Source organism: Oreochromis niloticus, linkage group LG22 (genome assembly GCF_001858045.2).
Source record: "Oreochromis niloticus isolate F11D_XX linkage group LG22, O_niloticus_UMD_NMBU, whole genome shotgun sequence".
Taxonomy (NCBI): Eukaryota; Metazoa; Chordata; class Actinopteri; order Cichliformes; family Cichlidae; genus Oreochromis; species Oreochromis niloticus.
This window is the reverse complement of record NC_031985.2, coordinates 24,842,086-24,859,971: the sequence shown is the minus strand read 5'-3', so window position 1 is coordinate 24,859,971 and position 17,886 is coordinate 24,842,086. Positions and strand designations below refer to the sequence as shown.

General features: G+C 39.3%; 2 protein-coding genes across 5 annotated transcripts; both read right to left on the bottom strand.

Moving 5' to 3' along the window:
- Positions 1-5,605: 5,605 nt before the first annotated feature.
- On the bottom strand, positions 5,606-12,485 carry tra2a (transformer 2 alpha homolog). Of its 4 annotated transcripts, none has more exons than XM_025902156.1 (9): positions 12,300-12,485; positions 10,753-11,516; positions 10,470-10,635; positions 9,831-9,884; positions 8,415-8,603; positions 6,965-7,080; positions 6,607-6,723; positions 6,452-6,522; positions 5,606-6,292 (listed from the first exon to the last, which is right to left on the bottom strand). In XM_025902156.1, exons 3-9 carry the CDS (start codon positions 10,500-10,502, stop codon positions 6,282-6,284), a joined length of 591 nt encoding a protein of 196 aa, XP_025757941.1. In that variant the 5' UTR covers positions 10,503-10,635; positions 10,753-11,516; positions 12,300-12,485; the 3' UTR covers positions 5,606-6,281. The 4 variants fall into 4 exon arrangements, with proteins under 4 accessions (XP_025757941.1, XP_003448905.2, XP_005453857.1 ...); XM_003448857.5 differs by having other exon boundaries at positions 10,753-10,886; positions 12,300-12,484; XM_005453800.4 differs by lacking the exon at positions 12,300-12,485 and adding an exon at positions 12,190-12,287 and having other exon boundaries at positions 10,753-10,886.
- Positions 12,486-12,611: 126 nt separating this feature from the next.
- On the bottom strand, positions 12,612-17,874 carry ccdc126 (coiled-coil domain containing 126). The gene is made up of 3 exons (XM_013273571.3): positions 17,513-17,874; positions 15,194-15,783; positions 12,612-14,986 (listed from the first exon to the last, which is right to left on the bottom strand). Exons 2-3 carry the CDS (start codon positions 15,429-15,431, stop codon positions 14,742-14,744), a joined length of 483 nt encoding a protein of 160 aa, XP_013129025.1. The 5' UTR covers positions 15,432-15,783; positions 17,513-17,874; the 3' UTR covers positions 12,612-14,741.
- Positions 17,875-17,886: the final 12 nt, after the last annotated feature.

Genomic DNA, 17,886 nt, shown 5'->3' with positions numbered 1-17,886 from the left:
GAGAGCATAATTCAGCCGCAGTGGCTGCCAAAATGACCATAAAATTGAATCCGTGCCCCTTTAAAGCAGTTTGAGAGAAGAGCTAGTAGAAAACTTTTAGCATTCATTTTATAGCATTAGTTTCAGATTTATGCACCAAACAAGCTGGCACCCAAATGCATCTGTCTGCATTATAATGTTAAAGTTCAGCTTTAAACCCAGCACCTTTAAAGCGAGGCTTAAACTTCATCACGTGTTCAGGAGACGTGACACAGTATACTTTAGATATGTGCTGCATGGATCTATTTTCTTTTCAGGATCGTGTGTGGGGATACAGGAGGGCACGCTTTCATTCATAAAATTGTGTTAGATGAATCGGCGTGACGGGTTAGTTAGAAGTAGCCAGAGAGCAACAATGTCAACTACAAAAAAGTTACATAATAGCAGTAACTTTCATCTCATTCTCCTTTAAATGCATGGTTTTTTTTAATCTTATTCTTTTATTTTAACTCATTGTAAGCCCATGTTTGACTTGTGGCCATCTTGTTTTGAAAAGTATTTTAAGAAAGAGTTAGAAACGTGAGTGGGTGTAGTCGTCTCTGCAGCCCTGCAAGTGGCATTACAAAAAAGAAGGGAACAAAAGCTTTTCTCTGGAGCTGAGGTGATAGCACCGTGTCTCTGAAGCGTCTGCTAATGAACAGGCCAAGGTGTGCGTGTTCATGTAAAGCAGGTTACAAAGGGAGTGTTGGCCCTTCAGCCACTGGCTCACAGACCGGGGCCATTGCTGTCTCGGTGGGTCTACTCCTCTGCTGCTGAACAAACACACCGAGCTGTCTGATTGGTCGAGAAGGCTGTCCAATCGGAGAGCCGCAAACCTGCTCCGTACTACTCCTGCTGGCTCGGCCTCAACGCGCTCATTCATTGGCTCCCCGGCTCGACTATTCTATATGAATCAGCGCGCCAATCATGCATTTCTCCCCATGTTTGCCCAGTTTGGCTTTTGTCATGGCTTGAAGCATGAAGATGTAACGAAACACGCCAGTGATTAAATCCGAAGCGCTTTGCGTTTAAAAAAATACCCTCTTTAAAACTTTCCGAGAACTTTATGTTGTATTTGGATTTATAGGGCAACCCTTAAATAGGTTAAGTGATAAAGGCGTGAAATAGGGTTTAAAATTCAACTTTAGAGCAACTTTCTATCGACTTTTAATCGTTTCATAATTTGTTACAAGACCTGCTCCCCGAAAAGTTTCTTATTAACTTATTAGTGAGTGCTTAGATCTCTGTAGTCTTTCTCCTGTATGGATCTATATGAGGGTTATTTAAAACCAGGGCGCTTTCCGTCGGCCTAGTTAAGCTCATACAATTTTTTAAAACCCCGTTTATTAGTCGTTAACCATTTCCACTCCTCGTGAAATAACGAAACGCACACGGATGGGGCTCTGTGTGAATGCCAGCTCTGCCAGCTGGGCAGTGTCTCCGAGCTGGTAGTCTCACAGGCTGAACGTATAGAGACAGCAGTCATGTTAAGTTGCTCTCCAGTCTCTGTCGGTTTAAATGAGCCGATGCATGGCTGCAGCCCGCGTGTGTGTGTGTGTCTGTGTGTGTGTGTGTGGCTGCAGGCTCTGCAAGAGGAGTAGTGAATGTATCGCTGAGGAATGTACAGAAAGTCTCCCCGCCCCCAGCTTCAGGGCTCCTCGCTATGGACAAATTCCATAGGGGGCAAAACTGACATAAAGTTTCAGACTAGACTGCATCCTATGTGGGAAGATTTTCTGCGGTTAATGTCGGTGTAGGAAAAGAACTGACAAAATCGATCTGTTTAAACATAGTCTAGGATATTTCTAGAGGGAAAGTCAAGGAGGGAAAGAAGGGAGGGAGATTGTTTAGGTTTTTTTTTTTAAAGAGAGAGCTTATAGCCCAACTTTGAGCTGCTGGCCTCGCTCCAAGATATAGTCTACGTCGCCAAGCGCAAGGCTCTTTCACAATCCTATTTAGGCTACAGAGAATCAAGGATTCTGTTTTCCGGTGAGATTGCTTTATTATGTTTTTATTTATTTATTTATTTGTTGCGAGGCGATTCGCATCTTTAACAACATTGTCGTTCCACGTGAGTTTTAACCATTTAATCCAGTTGCTGACCGCTTCGGACAAGAGTCAGGGAAGACTGTGGTGAACGCCATGTTGAGAAGAATCTAGAGCCTTACAGTATCATTAACTAAAAGCAAACAATGTCCTTAACGACGTTAATGCAACTGCGTTTTTATTTTTTTCATTTTTCTGCTCCATACATGTGTTTTCTATTGTCATCAAGTGCTTTCATGCAGGCTCCAAAAAACCCTTAAAAAAGGGCATGTTTATTCCACAGATTCTGCTTTGAGATGACACCCTTCATCTCATTAGAAAATGGCGGTTTGTGCCCCCCTAAAGCACATGCCAAGGAATATTTCTTGTAGCAGTTAAATGGGGATAGCCATAGCCTGCTGGCAAAATAGCAAATATTCCAGATAATATCTCTGTTATGTTTTTTTAAAAAGACGAATAATCCCAGTAAAGAATCTGCCCTAGCTTTTTTCTCGCTTTCTCGTCTTATACACCCTTTTCACCCCCCAGACACAACTTAAATCCTGGGAATTTGTGTGGAAAAGTTTCTTCTTCCTATGCCATCAGTAGATGATAGGACTGCTTATATATGCTGATGTTTTAAATGAAATAATCATCCCTTTGTTTTTTTTTTGCTGGAAAAGGAGGGGAGGTTTAAAAAGCAACCAAACGTAGCTGCCGTCACACGATTGTTTGGTTTCAGTTGGCAGCAACTGTTCCTTTATTAATTTATCTATTTTTGTAATTAAAATATTTACCAAGTAGCTGATCATTTGGTTATATTCTGAGCTTAGTGAACACCCCACAAAGCATGGCGTCTGTAGCAGCTGTAATTACAAATTCTTATTTCTTCTTCTTTTTTTCCTCTCTTTTTAAAAATTTAACACCCAATTAACAAAAATGCACTTTGACGTCATAAACATTTGTTGAGTTTTGTGTTTTATGTTATCTGGAGCTGACTGCATTTTTTTTTTGGTCTATTGTTGTGGAGCCTTTGTGTAGGTTAGCAGCACATGTTGATGAAGGATGAAAAGTTTTCACGCAGAGTCACATGAACATTTGCAGACTTTGGTATACATTGCAGCTATACTGAACGGCCATGCTTTAGCATGTGGCTTTGTCTCTCTTATAGGAAACCTTCCCCTCTGGCAGCTGTTGTTTACTGGTTTCAGCACCTTGATTGATTAGTTACAGTGTGATACGTGTTGAGAAAAATTCCTCCCTTAACGCCAACCCCCCCAAAAAGCAATCAATTTCTTCAATGACTTGTTTTCTGAAAGAAGATGGAAACATGATTTGCTGTTCTTTGGAGTTTTAACACTTTGCAATTTTGCACTGGGTTTGTGTTTGTTGTGCGAGAAAGTGCGTGATTTGCTGAATCTTAAGCAGAGTCAGTTGTCCGTTTCCTCTGATTAGAAATGCAGGTGTGATTTAAAAGCATGTGGATATTGAATATTTAAAATAAAGTGCTGTGATGATCATCTGTGACTTTGAATATTTTTGTTCATTAATTTAAGTGTTTAAAAAAACACAAATAGTTTATGGACATTTTCTTCAACCATCTAGCTTTTAAATGTTAAAGATAATAATTAACGTTTTAATTAGTGCGTGGATTGCCACTTGGGTTTAGCAGTCAGGTATAGATGCATGCAAAACATTTAAATGTTTTTAAATGGCTATTTAATTATTTTAACATGTTAATACAAATTAGATTAGAGTTTGTAAAGCAATAAAATACACTTATGGTGTAATAAAGAGTTGTTTATCTGCTGAATTTGTGGAAATCTCTTTAAAGTATGAATAGAAAAATGAATTTAACTTTCAGAAATGTAATTTTAGAAAGCATCTGCTGACTAAGATTAAGAATTTGAGATAACAGTCCAAATGAAAACAATTAAAAGAGTCCGGCTGTATTTATAAAGACCCCAATTTCCTTAAGAACAGAGCTAACAGAAAAATAGAAATTTTTAGGTAATCAACCACTGTTAATGTATGTTATTCCAAGTAGAAGCCCAAGCTTATTGGTTAAATGCGAAGAATTCAGAAGTACCCCCATCAGTGTTCCTGCTGCCTCTTAACCTTCAGACGGTGTCCTGTACGCTGCAAGTGTCTCCTCCCAGTTTTAATCTAATCACAAAGGCATGTTAAAGCTACAGGTTGCACCTGGTGTAAACCTTGGTCTTGTTTGGTTCAGTTTTATAAAAATGAAACAGTTAAAGTATGCGTGAAGGTTCATGGAAAATTCAGAAAGTTCTACATTTTATGTAGAATCAGTGCACTGCAATGATTTAGTTATCTTTCTCTCAAAAAAATCAGTGTAGTGGATCTTTTTAATTCTTCGTCTAAACACACTATGTTACTCTGAAGCTAGGTATATAGGTGTAATTTATGGAATCCCAATAATATCTCGCTAACCCTTAAACATCATGTTTCCTACTGGTTCTCGACCCCCTGCCATGACACCTGTGTCATAGCACAATTTCAGTGACTAAAAAAAAACAAAACATAACTGCACATGTAACTATACAATCTAGAAAATGTCCTGGATTCTCTGGTTTCCCTGCACCTGCTCTCTACGCTGAACGCTAATTTAGCTACCACAGGACTCAGATCAGGAAACAATAACTGTGTAATTTGCTTCATCAATCAAATGTTTATAGGAACAAGTGTACATATGAGTGCAAGTTCACTCATGAAAATGTGAAAGTAAATGCTCGTCCACACTTAGAGATGATATAGACGACGATAAAGTGTTGAGTTTTTGACCCTTGTGTCCTTCGAGCTAGTAGTTACCTTGAAATCATAAGAATTATGTGAATGACTAGGAATGAATGCATAACTCTGAGGGGCCCCATGACATGTCAGCAGTGATTATTAACCCCATTTGAATGAAGTGCCTTGTTATTGGTCCCATGGTCTACAGATAAAGGACCCTTCATTCCTTCAGGTTTACTTTTGTGATTATCCGCTGTGTCAAAATCCCATTTCCTCTCAATCTGTTCAAATTTTAGCTGTCTTTGTGGGGGACAGAGTGAGTGATCATGGTGGTTTCATGCATTCCGCAGGGTTGTTGTACCTGTAGCTGGTAACACCATTGTATGCAAAACAAATCTAATCATGTTCTGTCACCTTTTCATAATGTAATATCCACTGTCACAACGGTGAACAAGTTAACGCATTTTAATGTATTAACCCTCCATGTGAACTTTGTATTTTATTTACTCAGTCTAATAAAAGTCTTGCTAAAAGCTCTTGTGTTTATTTTCCTTGGTGTCGTCTTAATGAAAGTAAACTGAATGTATATTGAGGATACACTGTAGTTTCAACACAAGAATACAGCAGGCGACTTTAAGTTTGTGTCGATATTATCTTATCGTGCACACCACCTTGGAATTAATCTTGTTCTGTGAATCTCTTGCTTTCCCACCTCACCCACTCAACTTACAGCATTCACTCCCACCCGTACAACTAAATCCCAACTTCAATTTCATGCACATTAAGTCAGAAAAACACCTTACAAACCTTTCGCGGTTTTCATAAATTTGTATTTTCCATACAAAGAAACAACAATAAAAATAAAACAAATTGCAAAACATGATATTAAAACTCTCTGAAAACTTAAACAATGACTTCTTGACTGGGGAAAAAAAAAAAAAATGAACTTCTGATGTTGGTAACACTTCATTTTAACCACCTGATTTAGTTACCATTAAAGTTATTTAGTGTCAAAATTAACACTCGCATTAATTTGTTACATTTATACACACAGAGTGCATCATTAATACAGGCTGCAAAATCAGGTGTCACTTTTTTCTTTCCCCATCTTGAGTACAAAGTTAACAGTGATGAGTACAACAAATCTGATCAACCATAAGTGAGCAAAACACGGCGATCCGAGCTCCAGAAAATGAAGGAGGAAGAAAAGATGGAGGAAGGAAAGATGGAGGTCTAATAATGAGGCAAGAGTAAGCCACAGGTGCTGATTTCTGTGCTCAAACTCAACACGGATGCATCCAAAGGTCTAAAAATTAAGACATCTATTTCATGTAAACAAGAACTACTTTAAAACTCAAGAGTTCTGCTGATATAGACATGCTTAATCAAAATGTTTCCCACTGAAACACTTTGATGTACCACACGCAAACACACACACACACCCATCAGTTATTGGAGGGATGCTGAATGTTGAAAGAAGCAACTCAGTAACGTCCTGGAAAAGACAAGAAACAACAAACATTTGTGTTAATAAACGGCTGAAGTCTGAAGTGCAAAAACACTGACCATCATTTCACCAGAGATTTAGACACAGAGATGTGTTCGAACAAGTGCAATAACCATCTTTTTGTGCGCCATTTCTCTTCACACTTACGTGGGCTGTAGGAGCGAGACCGTGAGCGAGACCTGTATCGACTGTAGTACGGCGATGGAGAGCGCCTGCGACTGCAAAAAGACACAAGGAACTTGAAATGCGTCTTCTACCACATGATACTACAACACTTTGTACTCAGAAAAATTAGCGCTCACCTATATCTGTAGTCGTACTCGTCATATCTGTCGTAGCGGTCATAACCGCGGTCATAATATGACTCTCTTCCCCTTCTGCTGCTGCCACCACCCCCACCCCCACCACCACCACCATTGCTGTAAAAATAAAAATTAAAATAATTAATTTAAAAAATAAATACATTAAAAAAAAGTAAAATGACTTCTGAGAAACTTGAGGGGGGAAAAAAGCACCATGTTAAGCACAGACAATACTGCATTTATTCAGTATGGCTCAGAGGTGCATTTAAGCTTCATGGAGATTTTAAATGGAGCTCCAGTGTCATGCAGTAGGTTAAGGGAACAGGTATCTAAGATTTGACACAAATGCTGATCTTACTGTGTAGGTCGGCCCATGTAGATTCCTGGCGTAGGGGTATGGGGACGTTTAGTAATGGAATAATCCACTCTGATGCGCCTCCCATCCAGCTCCATGCCATTGGCTCGCTCCATTGCCTGGGAACACAAAAGGGAGGAGAAGACAAAGATATTATCAGACCACTGTAAGCTCTTTGGTAAAAATTTATTTAAATAATGAAGAGCCACCAATATTGCACACTGAAACCATCTATATTAGACCCCATGATTGGGTGGTGAGAGAATTTAAGGAAAGGCTGACACCTAGTGGCATATCCAAGTAATCACACCCAATCTTTGAGGAAAAAAAAAAAAACTCTCTGAAGAAGCAAATCTAAACAACTGGTAACAAAAATGGAGAACTCCCTCTTTCTGGACTTTGGGTTTCACTGGGGTAACTGAAATAGTCCAGAAACATTGGGAACTGTAGCCAAAACTATTTTCATTTTAGGGGGTAAACATTTTTTCTTCTGGCAATTTTCATAATGTTTGTTGATATAACGAGCTGAGATGACAGGCAAGGGTTTACATTTTACATTTTGCTTGAAGGCTTTTTGATTTCTAGCATGAATTTAGAAGAAGCGGAGAATTTCTCCCACCAGCTTCCTGACAGAAGTCACAAGCAGCTTCTCCAGATGCGCACGTGCATGTTTCTTATGTGGTTTAATGGCGCTTCGCACATCTAGGTGTATTTAAAGGACTGCCAACAAGTGAGTGCATCCTGTTTTAAATTCTTAACAGACCAAAGCGCCTGCATACAGGTAATTATTTTAACTGTTTAGCTGCTATTCATTGAGGGCCATCTCTCGGGCAACCCCTGCTGTACCTCTGACTGAACTGCAACCAATTTCTGCACACTGGGATTAACAGAACGTGCAGCGTTTAGATAGAGAGAATGAAAAAATAATGCCGATCGACTTACATGGATACGTACAGAAGCCTATTTCTGCCGACAATTTAAAAAAAATAAATCATTTCCATTCTTAACTCAAAATTGAGATATATTTCAAACTTTTTCAGTCAGATATCTAAATAAAAATTTTAAAGATTTAAAATTTTGTAATAAAAAAAACAAAAACTGAGCGAATAACCTGAAATTGTGACATATGCAAAAAAAAAAAAAGAATAACTATTTTTTCTCCATGGCAGAAACACGTTTCCATAGTTATAAAATACTCATTCAAAAAATATTTATTAAAGTGGATAAATTAAAAATAAAAGTACCAAAGAGTAAAAACTATATACACACACACTATACAAATACACCACATGTTCCTTTATTTAGTTTCGTCACTTTTCATTCTAGCCAACTTTGGGGAATAAATAATTTGACTCCAGATGTGTGAAGTTACAATAAAAATAAGTTGCTTGCATCAAGTCTGAAGACCACTGGGCATCTGATCCATAAATAACACCCAAAATATTTTCCATACCTCTTTAGAGTCTTCAAGCCTCTCAAAGTAAACAAAGGCAAATCCACGGGAGCGACCTGTGCGCTGGTCGTACACCACGTTGACTCCAGCCAAAGGACCGTAGCGTGAAAACACCTCTCTCAGGTCACGCTCAGTCGTGTACAGGCTCAAACCAAACACCCCCAAACACGTGCTCGGATCAGGGTTCGCCTGGAAAGGTCAGCGATAGGGGTAAGAGTTGATGGCGTAGCTTACCACATCTACCCATGTAATGGTTTGCATACAGAATATATTTAATGAATTTATGATGCCCCCCTCACCCTCCACCACATACACACAGGATCACTTTACATACTTAATGCACAGAAGCTAGAAAAATGTCTTTCCCCAAAACCCAGCACAGAAAATAATCACTAATAAAACACATTAAATCAATTAATTTATAACTGATGCATCTGATGCTTAATGGTTGCTTTGGATCAGTTTTGCAGCTTATGGACAAAATACTGTTTCACCTACACTGGATACATGCTCTCACATTGTGACTTTTGGTTTCTAACTGAGGCAGTTATTGAGTTGCTTCGAAGGAAATAATCCATATAACTTATGTTTGTACAAACAAAAGATGTTGAAACAGTAGCACAATAAATTCTCAGTGGGTAAACTATGACAGCTTTAATAACCCCTTAAACTGCTTTCAAAAATATGTCACAGGGAGAGCTATGTATATACACGTGCTATAAAATCTTTTCACTTGCCTCATGCTTCCTCTGTTTTGCATTATTATATGGCCCACATAAAGCAGCTGTGCCCTACAAATATTGAGTTTAAGAAAGCTAGTTAAACATGGTGCTGCAAGAACATGTCAGCAGATGAGGAACCACTGAAACATTTCTTTTAGTGCATATGGCATTAATATATACAATATATTTTTACTGATGTTTTTACTTTACCTGTATTTTACATTTGAATCTTTAAAGTAACTTTTTAAAAAGGTGGGGCACTTAGCATATCATTTGGTCTGCTCAAAAATTATTGTCATTGTAAAACACATATAGCACATTGTACTTTATATGCATTAGAACTGCACACACATCAGAAATCATCAATTACTGGAGCAACAAAATAAACATGCAGCAAAGAAATAGTGGCAGCATTTTTTAAGTACTTAAATGTTAGTTGAGGCCTCTTTTCCACTGGAGTTTCAAAATATAACTTGATTCATTAGGTGACCTAATACTTACTGTAGATAATAAAGGTGACGCTGGTTGCAAACCAGCCACAGTGTCCACATACATCAAGTTATTTGCGTTTTTAAAAATTTCACAATGATTATTTATGCCTTTATACCTCATGCAACACTGCAATGAGAGTGGTAACTTTGACCCACACACAACATTACTTTTCCCCCCAAAATATGTCAGAAGGTCCACATACCCTAACATCAGCACCACCGCCATGACTGTATGCTTCTTTTGTGAAGTCATGGCTCTGTTGATATAATGAAAGGGAGGGAAGGTTTATCAAAGGGGTTATTAAATGTCATGTCAAAGCGGATTCCCACCGCATTTACCACAATCAACCGATAACATACAACATATTTTACACAACAACACATTATCATAACATAATACCATGGGAACACTTCTCTGGACTGTAAAGACTTTTAATTAAACACTTCCTGTTAAAACAGTTGTAATAATAACAATAATAATAATAACAATTTAAAACAAACAAACAAGCAAACAAACAAACATAACATATTGAAAAAATAAACCAAAATGACAAAACTGTTTTGTTGAGATTAGCCTGAAGCCTCTGAAAACATGTAGGTGCACTAAATAAAAACGTGTCATGTGTTGAGTGAAATGTGGTGTGAAATTCACTTACAGGCATGGCCTCCTTTAAAAATAACCGCCGCCCCCCCCCCGCAGTATATCGTGCAGTATATATATTCATGTCCTCACTACTTACTAGCTATGATGCACAATAACCCAGTCTTTACAAATCTGATTGTGAATGTATACGTTCTTTACCTTTCCTTCCATAACCTACAATACCTTCAGTTACACTTACCCTACTGCCGGTGTGACGGCGCCGGTTTGACATAGGGGACGTGCTCTGGCTCTTCCTGCGCCGGTATTCAGGGCTGTAGGAACGAGAACGGGACTTCCTCCGGTGGGAATAGGACCGAGAGCGTGAACGGCTGTACCGGCGGTTTGAGTGCCGTCTAGAACGAGATCTAAAAATGAAGAAGAAGTAGTGAATTCAACAGAAGAGAAAATGGCAAAATTTAGGATAATCAGAGTGTGTGTATGTGTGTGTTTTGGGAAGGCGGGGGCAAAAGGGCAGATCTTACCTGGATTTTGACTGAGAGCGTGATCTGGACTCGGAGTGTTTGGAGACCCGGGATGGGCTCGGAGAGCCAGACCTGCTCTCCGACTTGACCCGAGCTGGACTCCCACGATCCGATTTAGATGGGGAGCGTGACGCCTATTGCCATAGCAGTATGTTAACAACCTTTACTCATTCAAAATTTATTTTTTTTATTTCTACAAATCACAATAAGTAGTCAAATATAATGGAAGTATCACACAGAGTACACTTATCTAAAATGTACAGCCTATATACTGCGGGAAAAAGGGTTAGTAATCATGTAATTTCAATAAATGAACCTCTGTGTGGCATATTACTAAAATATATATATTTAAAAAATGTACATGTTCACCTGGACTATTAAAACGGGGGAAAAAAAACATGCATTTTCTTATGTTACACAAACGGAGCATGATAAAGAAAAGACATTTTGACACAAACAATATATTTACTTAACCTAGGGACACATTCATTCTTCCAGATTCTTTACACGCTACTCCCTTCTCTGAGGATTTCTATCCTTCTTCATTCTTCTTTTTTCAGTTTTCTCATTTTCTGATTCCAGGTCTGTTTCATTTTAGCCATTACACTGCAAGCGCGTCTATCTGACACCATTCTTCCGGTACACTTCCTCCCTTTCCAGCTCTATGTTCTGTTCTGTATATGTTTTCATTAGCCTTCTTTTATCTTGAAAATTTTCTTCATCATTCTTGGATAAAACTCTTCAAATCCTTCAGGTTCAATAACCTTAATGAAAAAAGAACATTCAATGAAATTAAGATCAGAGTGTTTTAGCAAAGGAGAATATCGTGAATGAAATGAAAAGGAAAACTGAATGCATCATTACATTTACAGTGCTGCTTCATTAGGTTTGAATAATCCAGAAATTATGCAAATGAGCAGAACAATCTAACATATGTGGGAATAAAAAGAGCTTAAATGAATGTTCTAGCAATGTTTCAACCTGATAAACCAGAGAATGAACGCTGAGAACGAAGAGTGGCTTAGGACTAACCCTCATACACTGACACAATGCAGTACTACAGACAAAAAAAACACAACAAAAAAAGACCCCCTGAGTGTGCAAAGCTATGCGCACAAAAGGACGCTGGCATAACGTAGGAGATAACTTGTGATTCCTTTCATTAACGAATGAGTCAGCTTCACTCAATTAAACTGACACTGCATGAAGCCAATTTGCACACATCAGTGTTTTAACACTGGTTATTATTTTAAGCCAACTAGCTTGCTAGCTAGCGCCTGTTAGAAACAGTCTTGCTAGCAGAGCATTAACCTTTCACATTAAAACAGGTATTAGCATAGTTTGCTTCCGTTAACTTGAGGCATTTCTCTGCCTCTTTGAAAACTGTAACGCAAGCAGATAAAGCGTTGCAGGTTATTTAGAGTTAGCACACATTACCATTGGCTAGTAGTTAGTGTATCCTAACAATGTTCTTTACTGAAAGCCACACGGAAGAGAAAGGGAAGAAAGGAAGGTGTCACCGATATCATTCGACGGGAACTACTTACCCGCCCTTCATAGTTTCCTTCCTCAAGGTCACTCATTGCTCGGTATAGCTAATAAAAGCGGTTATTTGGACAAAAAATAAGCAAGTGGGTTTATATGCTACGTATATTTTCTGGTCGGTAGCTAGAAGATGGCGCGTAACGTAGGTTGCTGATATGTTTATGAGCCGCAGGATCTGACGTCATCTCCCACGCCCCCCCTTTCGACATTAAAAAAACATGGCGAACACACGGAGAAGTTGTAATGTTCTTTCACGGATCATTAGTGGCACGGAGAAACATTTAGATGTTTTAGTACAAAGCAACGCCGCCACACAGGATAAAGCAATTTATTGTCAAGGAGAGCAAAATTTCTCATTGTAGAGAGTAAGAGTTAAGATCGTTGGAGGCAGAGTAGAGGCTACAGTCATGTGAACAAAGATGATTAAAAACAAAAAAAAAACATTTAAATGTTCAACGAGGACCTGCTTTGTATTTCAGTGCTGTGCTACTCTTTATGTCAGAGGACAGGACACAAACTTACTGGTGATTTTTTTTTTTAAACTCATGAGGCTGATTTGCAGGTGAATTACACTTCTGCGTCAGATGCACACCATAATCGGAACCCCATTTTAACCTTACGCCGGAACCTTCTGTATAACCTGACGTACTCCTCCCAACAAACGTAACTACAGGTCAACGACTTGAATGGCGTCGAAAGTTGCGGTGTAGGGATTAGGAGTTCCCGGATGCAAAATCAGTTATGCCAGATTTTCCGCAGAAGTCTAAATCACACTTTACAACCCCATTTCCAAAAAAAGAAAAGAAAAAAAGCTCCACCAAATACAAGTTACAAGAAAGACAAACGTCCAGCTGCAGTTGAGAAATATTAAGCAACTTTATTCCTGCAGTGTGACACTTTAACTTGAGGTCATAAAATAAAGTCCATGGGTTAGCAATAAAGTTGTTTTCTATATTATGCTCCTGGAGTTGTGTCTTCTTGCCTTCTGCATGCACCTTGGAAGGTGGTGAAGTTGTTATTCTACTTCTCAATAAAAACATGAACAGTAGTACTCTTTTTGTTGTATTTAAATAAAGATCCCCAGACATGCATTATACCTAGTCCTGGACTAAACTGCATTTTTCTTTTAGTGTTGGACTAGGCTTTCTGGGAAGCATGCTGCTACTGCTTAAAATTAAAAAAAAAAAAAAAAAAATCTGTTATTTTACAGTTTGGGTTTGTTTTTTTTTTTTTGAAAATAGGGTTGTATGAGTAAAGCCATCTCCCATCAGGTCACCATCTTTTCATTTTTACTTCATTGCATCATGTAGCAAATTAAAGTCATGCCACAGCTGGATTATTTAGTCCTGTGACCCCCACATACTGTTAAGCTGAAACAAAGCTGCTTTAACTGCGTTATTTTTCCTCACTTTTATTCTGCCACTCATGCTGTGTTTTGTATAATCCCCCTCCCGCCAAAAAAAGGAAGAAATGTTGATAAAAATGTTGCAAATCCAGCATAATGACCAGCAAGTTAAAGTTTTTCTTTCTTGATGGACAAACCAGTGTTAACTATGCTAGGAGCACAGGTCCAATGCAGATGATTTAATTTTAAAAGATTTCTATAATCACAGTGCACCATGAATATGTGTAAGCAGTGAGTCAGTTATCCTAACAGCATTAGTGGGCTAAAAACTCACTGCATATACATTCAGTCTCTTTGAGCTACTGGATTTGAAGTGAGACAGAACAAGCACACACTCTCACACAAATTTACAGCGGCAAATAGGTATCATCCCATGATATTTTCCATACGCCTCACAGCAACAGCACATACACATTTATATTGCCTTCACATGGAGTGCAAATAATATTCTTTGGATTTTTTGTTACAAGAAAACTACCTAGTTAATTTAGCCTTAAAACCTCATTAGCGGTAAGCTAAAGGAAGAATCTTCAAGTTCTTTAGTGTTTTTTGCTGCAATCGTGGCAGCAAAAAACTAAAACTCTATTCTAAGCTATCATACATGTACAGCATTTTGATATGTTGAAGTAGTACTGTAAATTGTTGGCAATGGGAGCATTTTAAGCTGGTTTTATGATTAAGCATTTGGAATTCAGGAACAGTTTCAAGCATCTGCTTTTGGCATATACTTAAACAGTCACCTTACATTTGAAAAAATAGGCATAATAGTTTCAGCAATGGAAATACAAAACAAGAAAAAGATGTGCTGGAAGTATTGGTACAAAAAAATGAAATAAATATCAGCATTGAGAGACTAAAGAGGTCCTCTTTCTTCTGAGTTGGATGAATATTTCTGAGACACATCCCACAACTTAAGCTTCCGGGCATCCATAAGAATCCCTGCAGCTCTTTATTTATCTGATGTTGCTTCATTAGCAATAAGAGATGTAAAACTTGGTGTGCTTATTTAAAAAAAACAAACAAACAATATATGGCCTTCTTAATGTGGTCGGGCCCTATTAGGTATGTGTGGATGAAGGCGAGATGTCCCTGGGTGACTTCTAGGTTTCTCCTGCTGCTTCACAGCTTTCTGCAGGGCTACAGGAGCAGATGCAAGCAGACCCCCTGCTGTGTGTGAGGTGTTTGTAGAGGAGGAATTGACCACCAGTTCAATTTTCCCCTCCAGTTTTACAAGTCGTGTCAGAATGTCATCCAGTAACACAGCTATAGTCCTCTTCAGGTCAGCTGTTTGAGTACAGTACAGAGAAAAAGACAGAAGGGGGGGAAAAAAAAAAAAAAAAAAAAAAATCAGTCCTTGAGGCTGCTTTTCTTGCAACTATGAGACACAATTGTCACGTAGGTGTTAGTAAAGTGTGGTGCAATATCACCATACTTTCCATTTAAAAAGTACGGTAATATTGCACCACTTCTGAATTTTTCTAAAATTCTTACCATATCCTGCCATGGAGGTTCCCTGTGGCCCACCTGGTGCATTCTGGTTCTCTTCTGTCAGCACTTTGACATATCGCCGGCTTAGCTCCAGTATCTTCTCACGCAACTCTGCACTGCTCTGATGGCGAGGCTGCTGCACAGTGTACCTCAGGAGCATAAGTCCCCATGCCAGGCCGAATGCCAGGAGTAGCATACTCAGCTTCTGAGACATGTTCCTACGCAGGAGTGCAGCCAGCATGGTACTGTGGTGAAGGGGAAAGGTGGCTATGAATGCCCGGTCTGAGGCTGAAGGCCTTGAGGTCTTTGAATTTTTAAACAATCAGCTTGACAACGTAGCAGTTCCTGCAGGAAAATTTTTCTGCTGTCCTTATTCACACAGAGGTCAAAGCTGTCAAAGTCTGCTGCACATCCTGCTCATCATGAGGGGATATGAAGAAGTCTGGAGTAACAGCAGAAGTCAAGAAGTGTAGCCACAGACATCAGCACTCAGGGGTGTTTGGAAAGGTGCTTGGGTTGCAAGATGTGTGAGAACAAATCACCAATGCAGACTGGGTGTTTAGGTAGCGGATCAGCAGACATGGCTGAAAATGCTTTAAAAAAAAAAAAACAACAACAAAAAACAAACAAACAAAAAAAGAACAAGAAGAAGAAGACAACAGAAAGAATTAATAACATTAACATAGAGGGAAAAACATGCTTACATTAGGGATGCAATGAAAAGTCTAACAAAACAATTACTTTAAACATTGCAGCAAAACTCCCTCCCACAATCCAAAGACATGCAGTTAGTGGGATAAGGTTAATTGGTGATTCTAAATTATACATAGGTGTGAATGTGAGTGTGACTGATTCTCTCTCTCTCTCTTTCTGTGTGTTAGCCTTGCTTCAGACTGGCGACCTCCCCAGGGTGTACACCATCTCATGCCCTATGGTAGCTGGAATAGCCTCCAGCCCCCCACGACCCTAATAAGGATGAGATGGATTTTTGTTTTGTTTTTTTACAGTGCTGCAATGTCATGACTAAAAGAAAAAAACTTAAACCCATTGCAGTCTCATTTTTGTTCCTCCTCTAAACTAATTTGTAAGGGCTCACACTGTTTTTAACGCAGAATGAGTATTTCTGGATGAGTTAATGAAAGTACAACCTCATGTGAATTATCAGATCTATCTTATCATTAAAAGCAAGGCTTCCTGAAATGGTTGTTACTAGTGACATTTTCCCCCCTTTTACTGCTTTGGGTTACAAATACTAAGCTACAAATTTCTTTCAGCCCTCTTAGCCCAGAAACCTGATTACTAGTTTAGATTTCACGGTACCTACTTTGCAGCTCCAAATAGGGGAGAGAGAAACAGACAGAGGGCATTCATGCCCCAATCCCACCTCCACAATGGGCACAATGGTGACAAATAATCTGCAAGCGCACTGTGCACAGTCAAAGCACATTAGTCAACATTTTCTCAGCTTTCACAACTTTGTCACCAGGTTCATTTTCTGAAAAATCTCTTGGGTGAGGGAGTGTCACTTCTTTTTTAGGCTGGAGAGGAGATGGTGATTGAGCAGATAAATTATGAAAAGATGGGTAACACAATCTGTTAAGTGACGCTTCTCATACACGCAAACATGTCCTTTCTGTGACCTGGCCAAGACCAGTCATCAGCAAATATAAACTCAACTAGGAAAAAAATTCTTAAAGTAATGGTATAAGTAAGTCAGGAAGTGAGACTCTTGTCATGACCTGACCATAGTTTAATGGAAACACAAGCGTTTCAGACAAATAATCTTCCACCTGGTTAGAGGTCTGTTTAACACAGCGTGTTACAGCGTGCCTAATCGGGCGCATGGCTTATCGGACTCCTTATCAGCCAAAAACATCTACCCCAGAAGTTAAATATTGACCACAACAGCTGTCACACGTCATCTGCAGAGGCAAACAACTGGCAGGGTCAGCGAATGGTTCAATTAGGCGACAGGTGCGCAATACCGAACTGTCAACAGTGCGTGGGTTTTACAAAAAACAGAACTTACTGAAATTGTCATTACATTTATCTCCTAACATAAGATAAAATAAACATGTTTATCCAACCCAGCACTGAAAACGAATCCAAACCACACGTGTATTCCGTTTCGTGTAGGCATTTCGGGACATTTGTTTTTAACTACTTAACAGTCACTGAAGCGGTTTCCAACTCCATCAGTATTTCACGTTAGCTCGACATTTCTGCTCGCCAGCACTCAAACCATACCGTCAACGGTGAAAAAAGGAAGGTAAACCTTTTTCGTGTCCCAAAACCTTTCAAAAAACACACATTTAAACACACCGTGTTATCTGGGTACTTTCTTGAACTGAAGCGGAAATTTGCAGGCTGCAGATAGGCAGTGACGAGGCGACTGTGAGCTCCAGCGGCTACCGGTGGCTGACACTGAATGATGCTTGTTGTTTGGCAACCCGGGGCTGTTGTTGCTGTGTTGTGAACGGCCCCCTCCCTTTGTTTCCGTTAACGAAAAGTTAGCTACCGAACTTCGCGTGAAGGTGTCTTTTCCGGCTCAAAGTCATTCCGCCGCCTTCCGACACAGCCTTTAAAAACCGACGAGGTCTCTGCATGCAAAAGTCGGCAGCTAAATTCCAAGCATGCAACTGCGCTGAATGTCATGGTTCCACCAGACGTCTCGGGCGTGCGTCAGTGCTATTGAA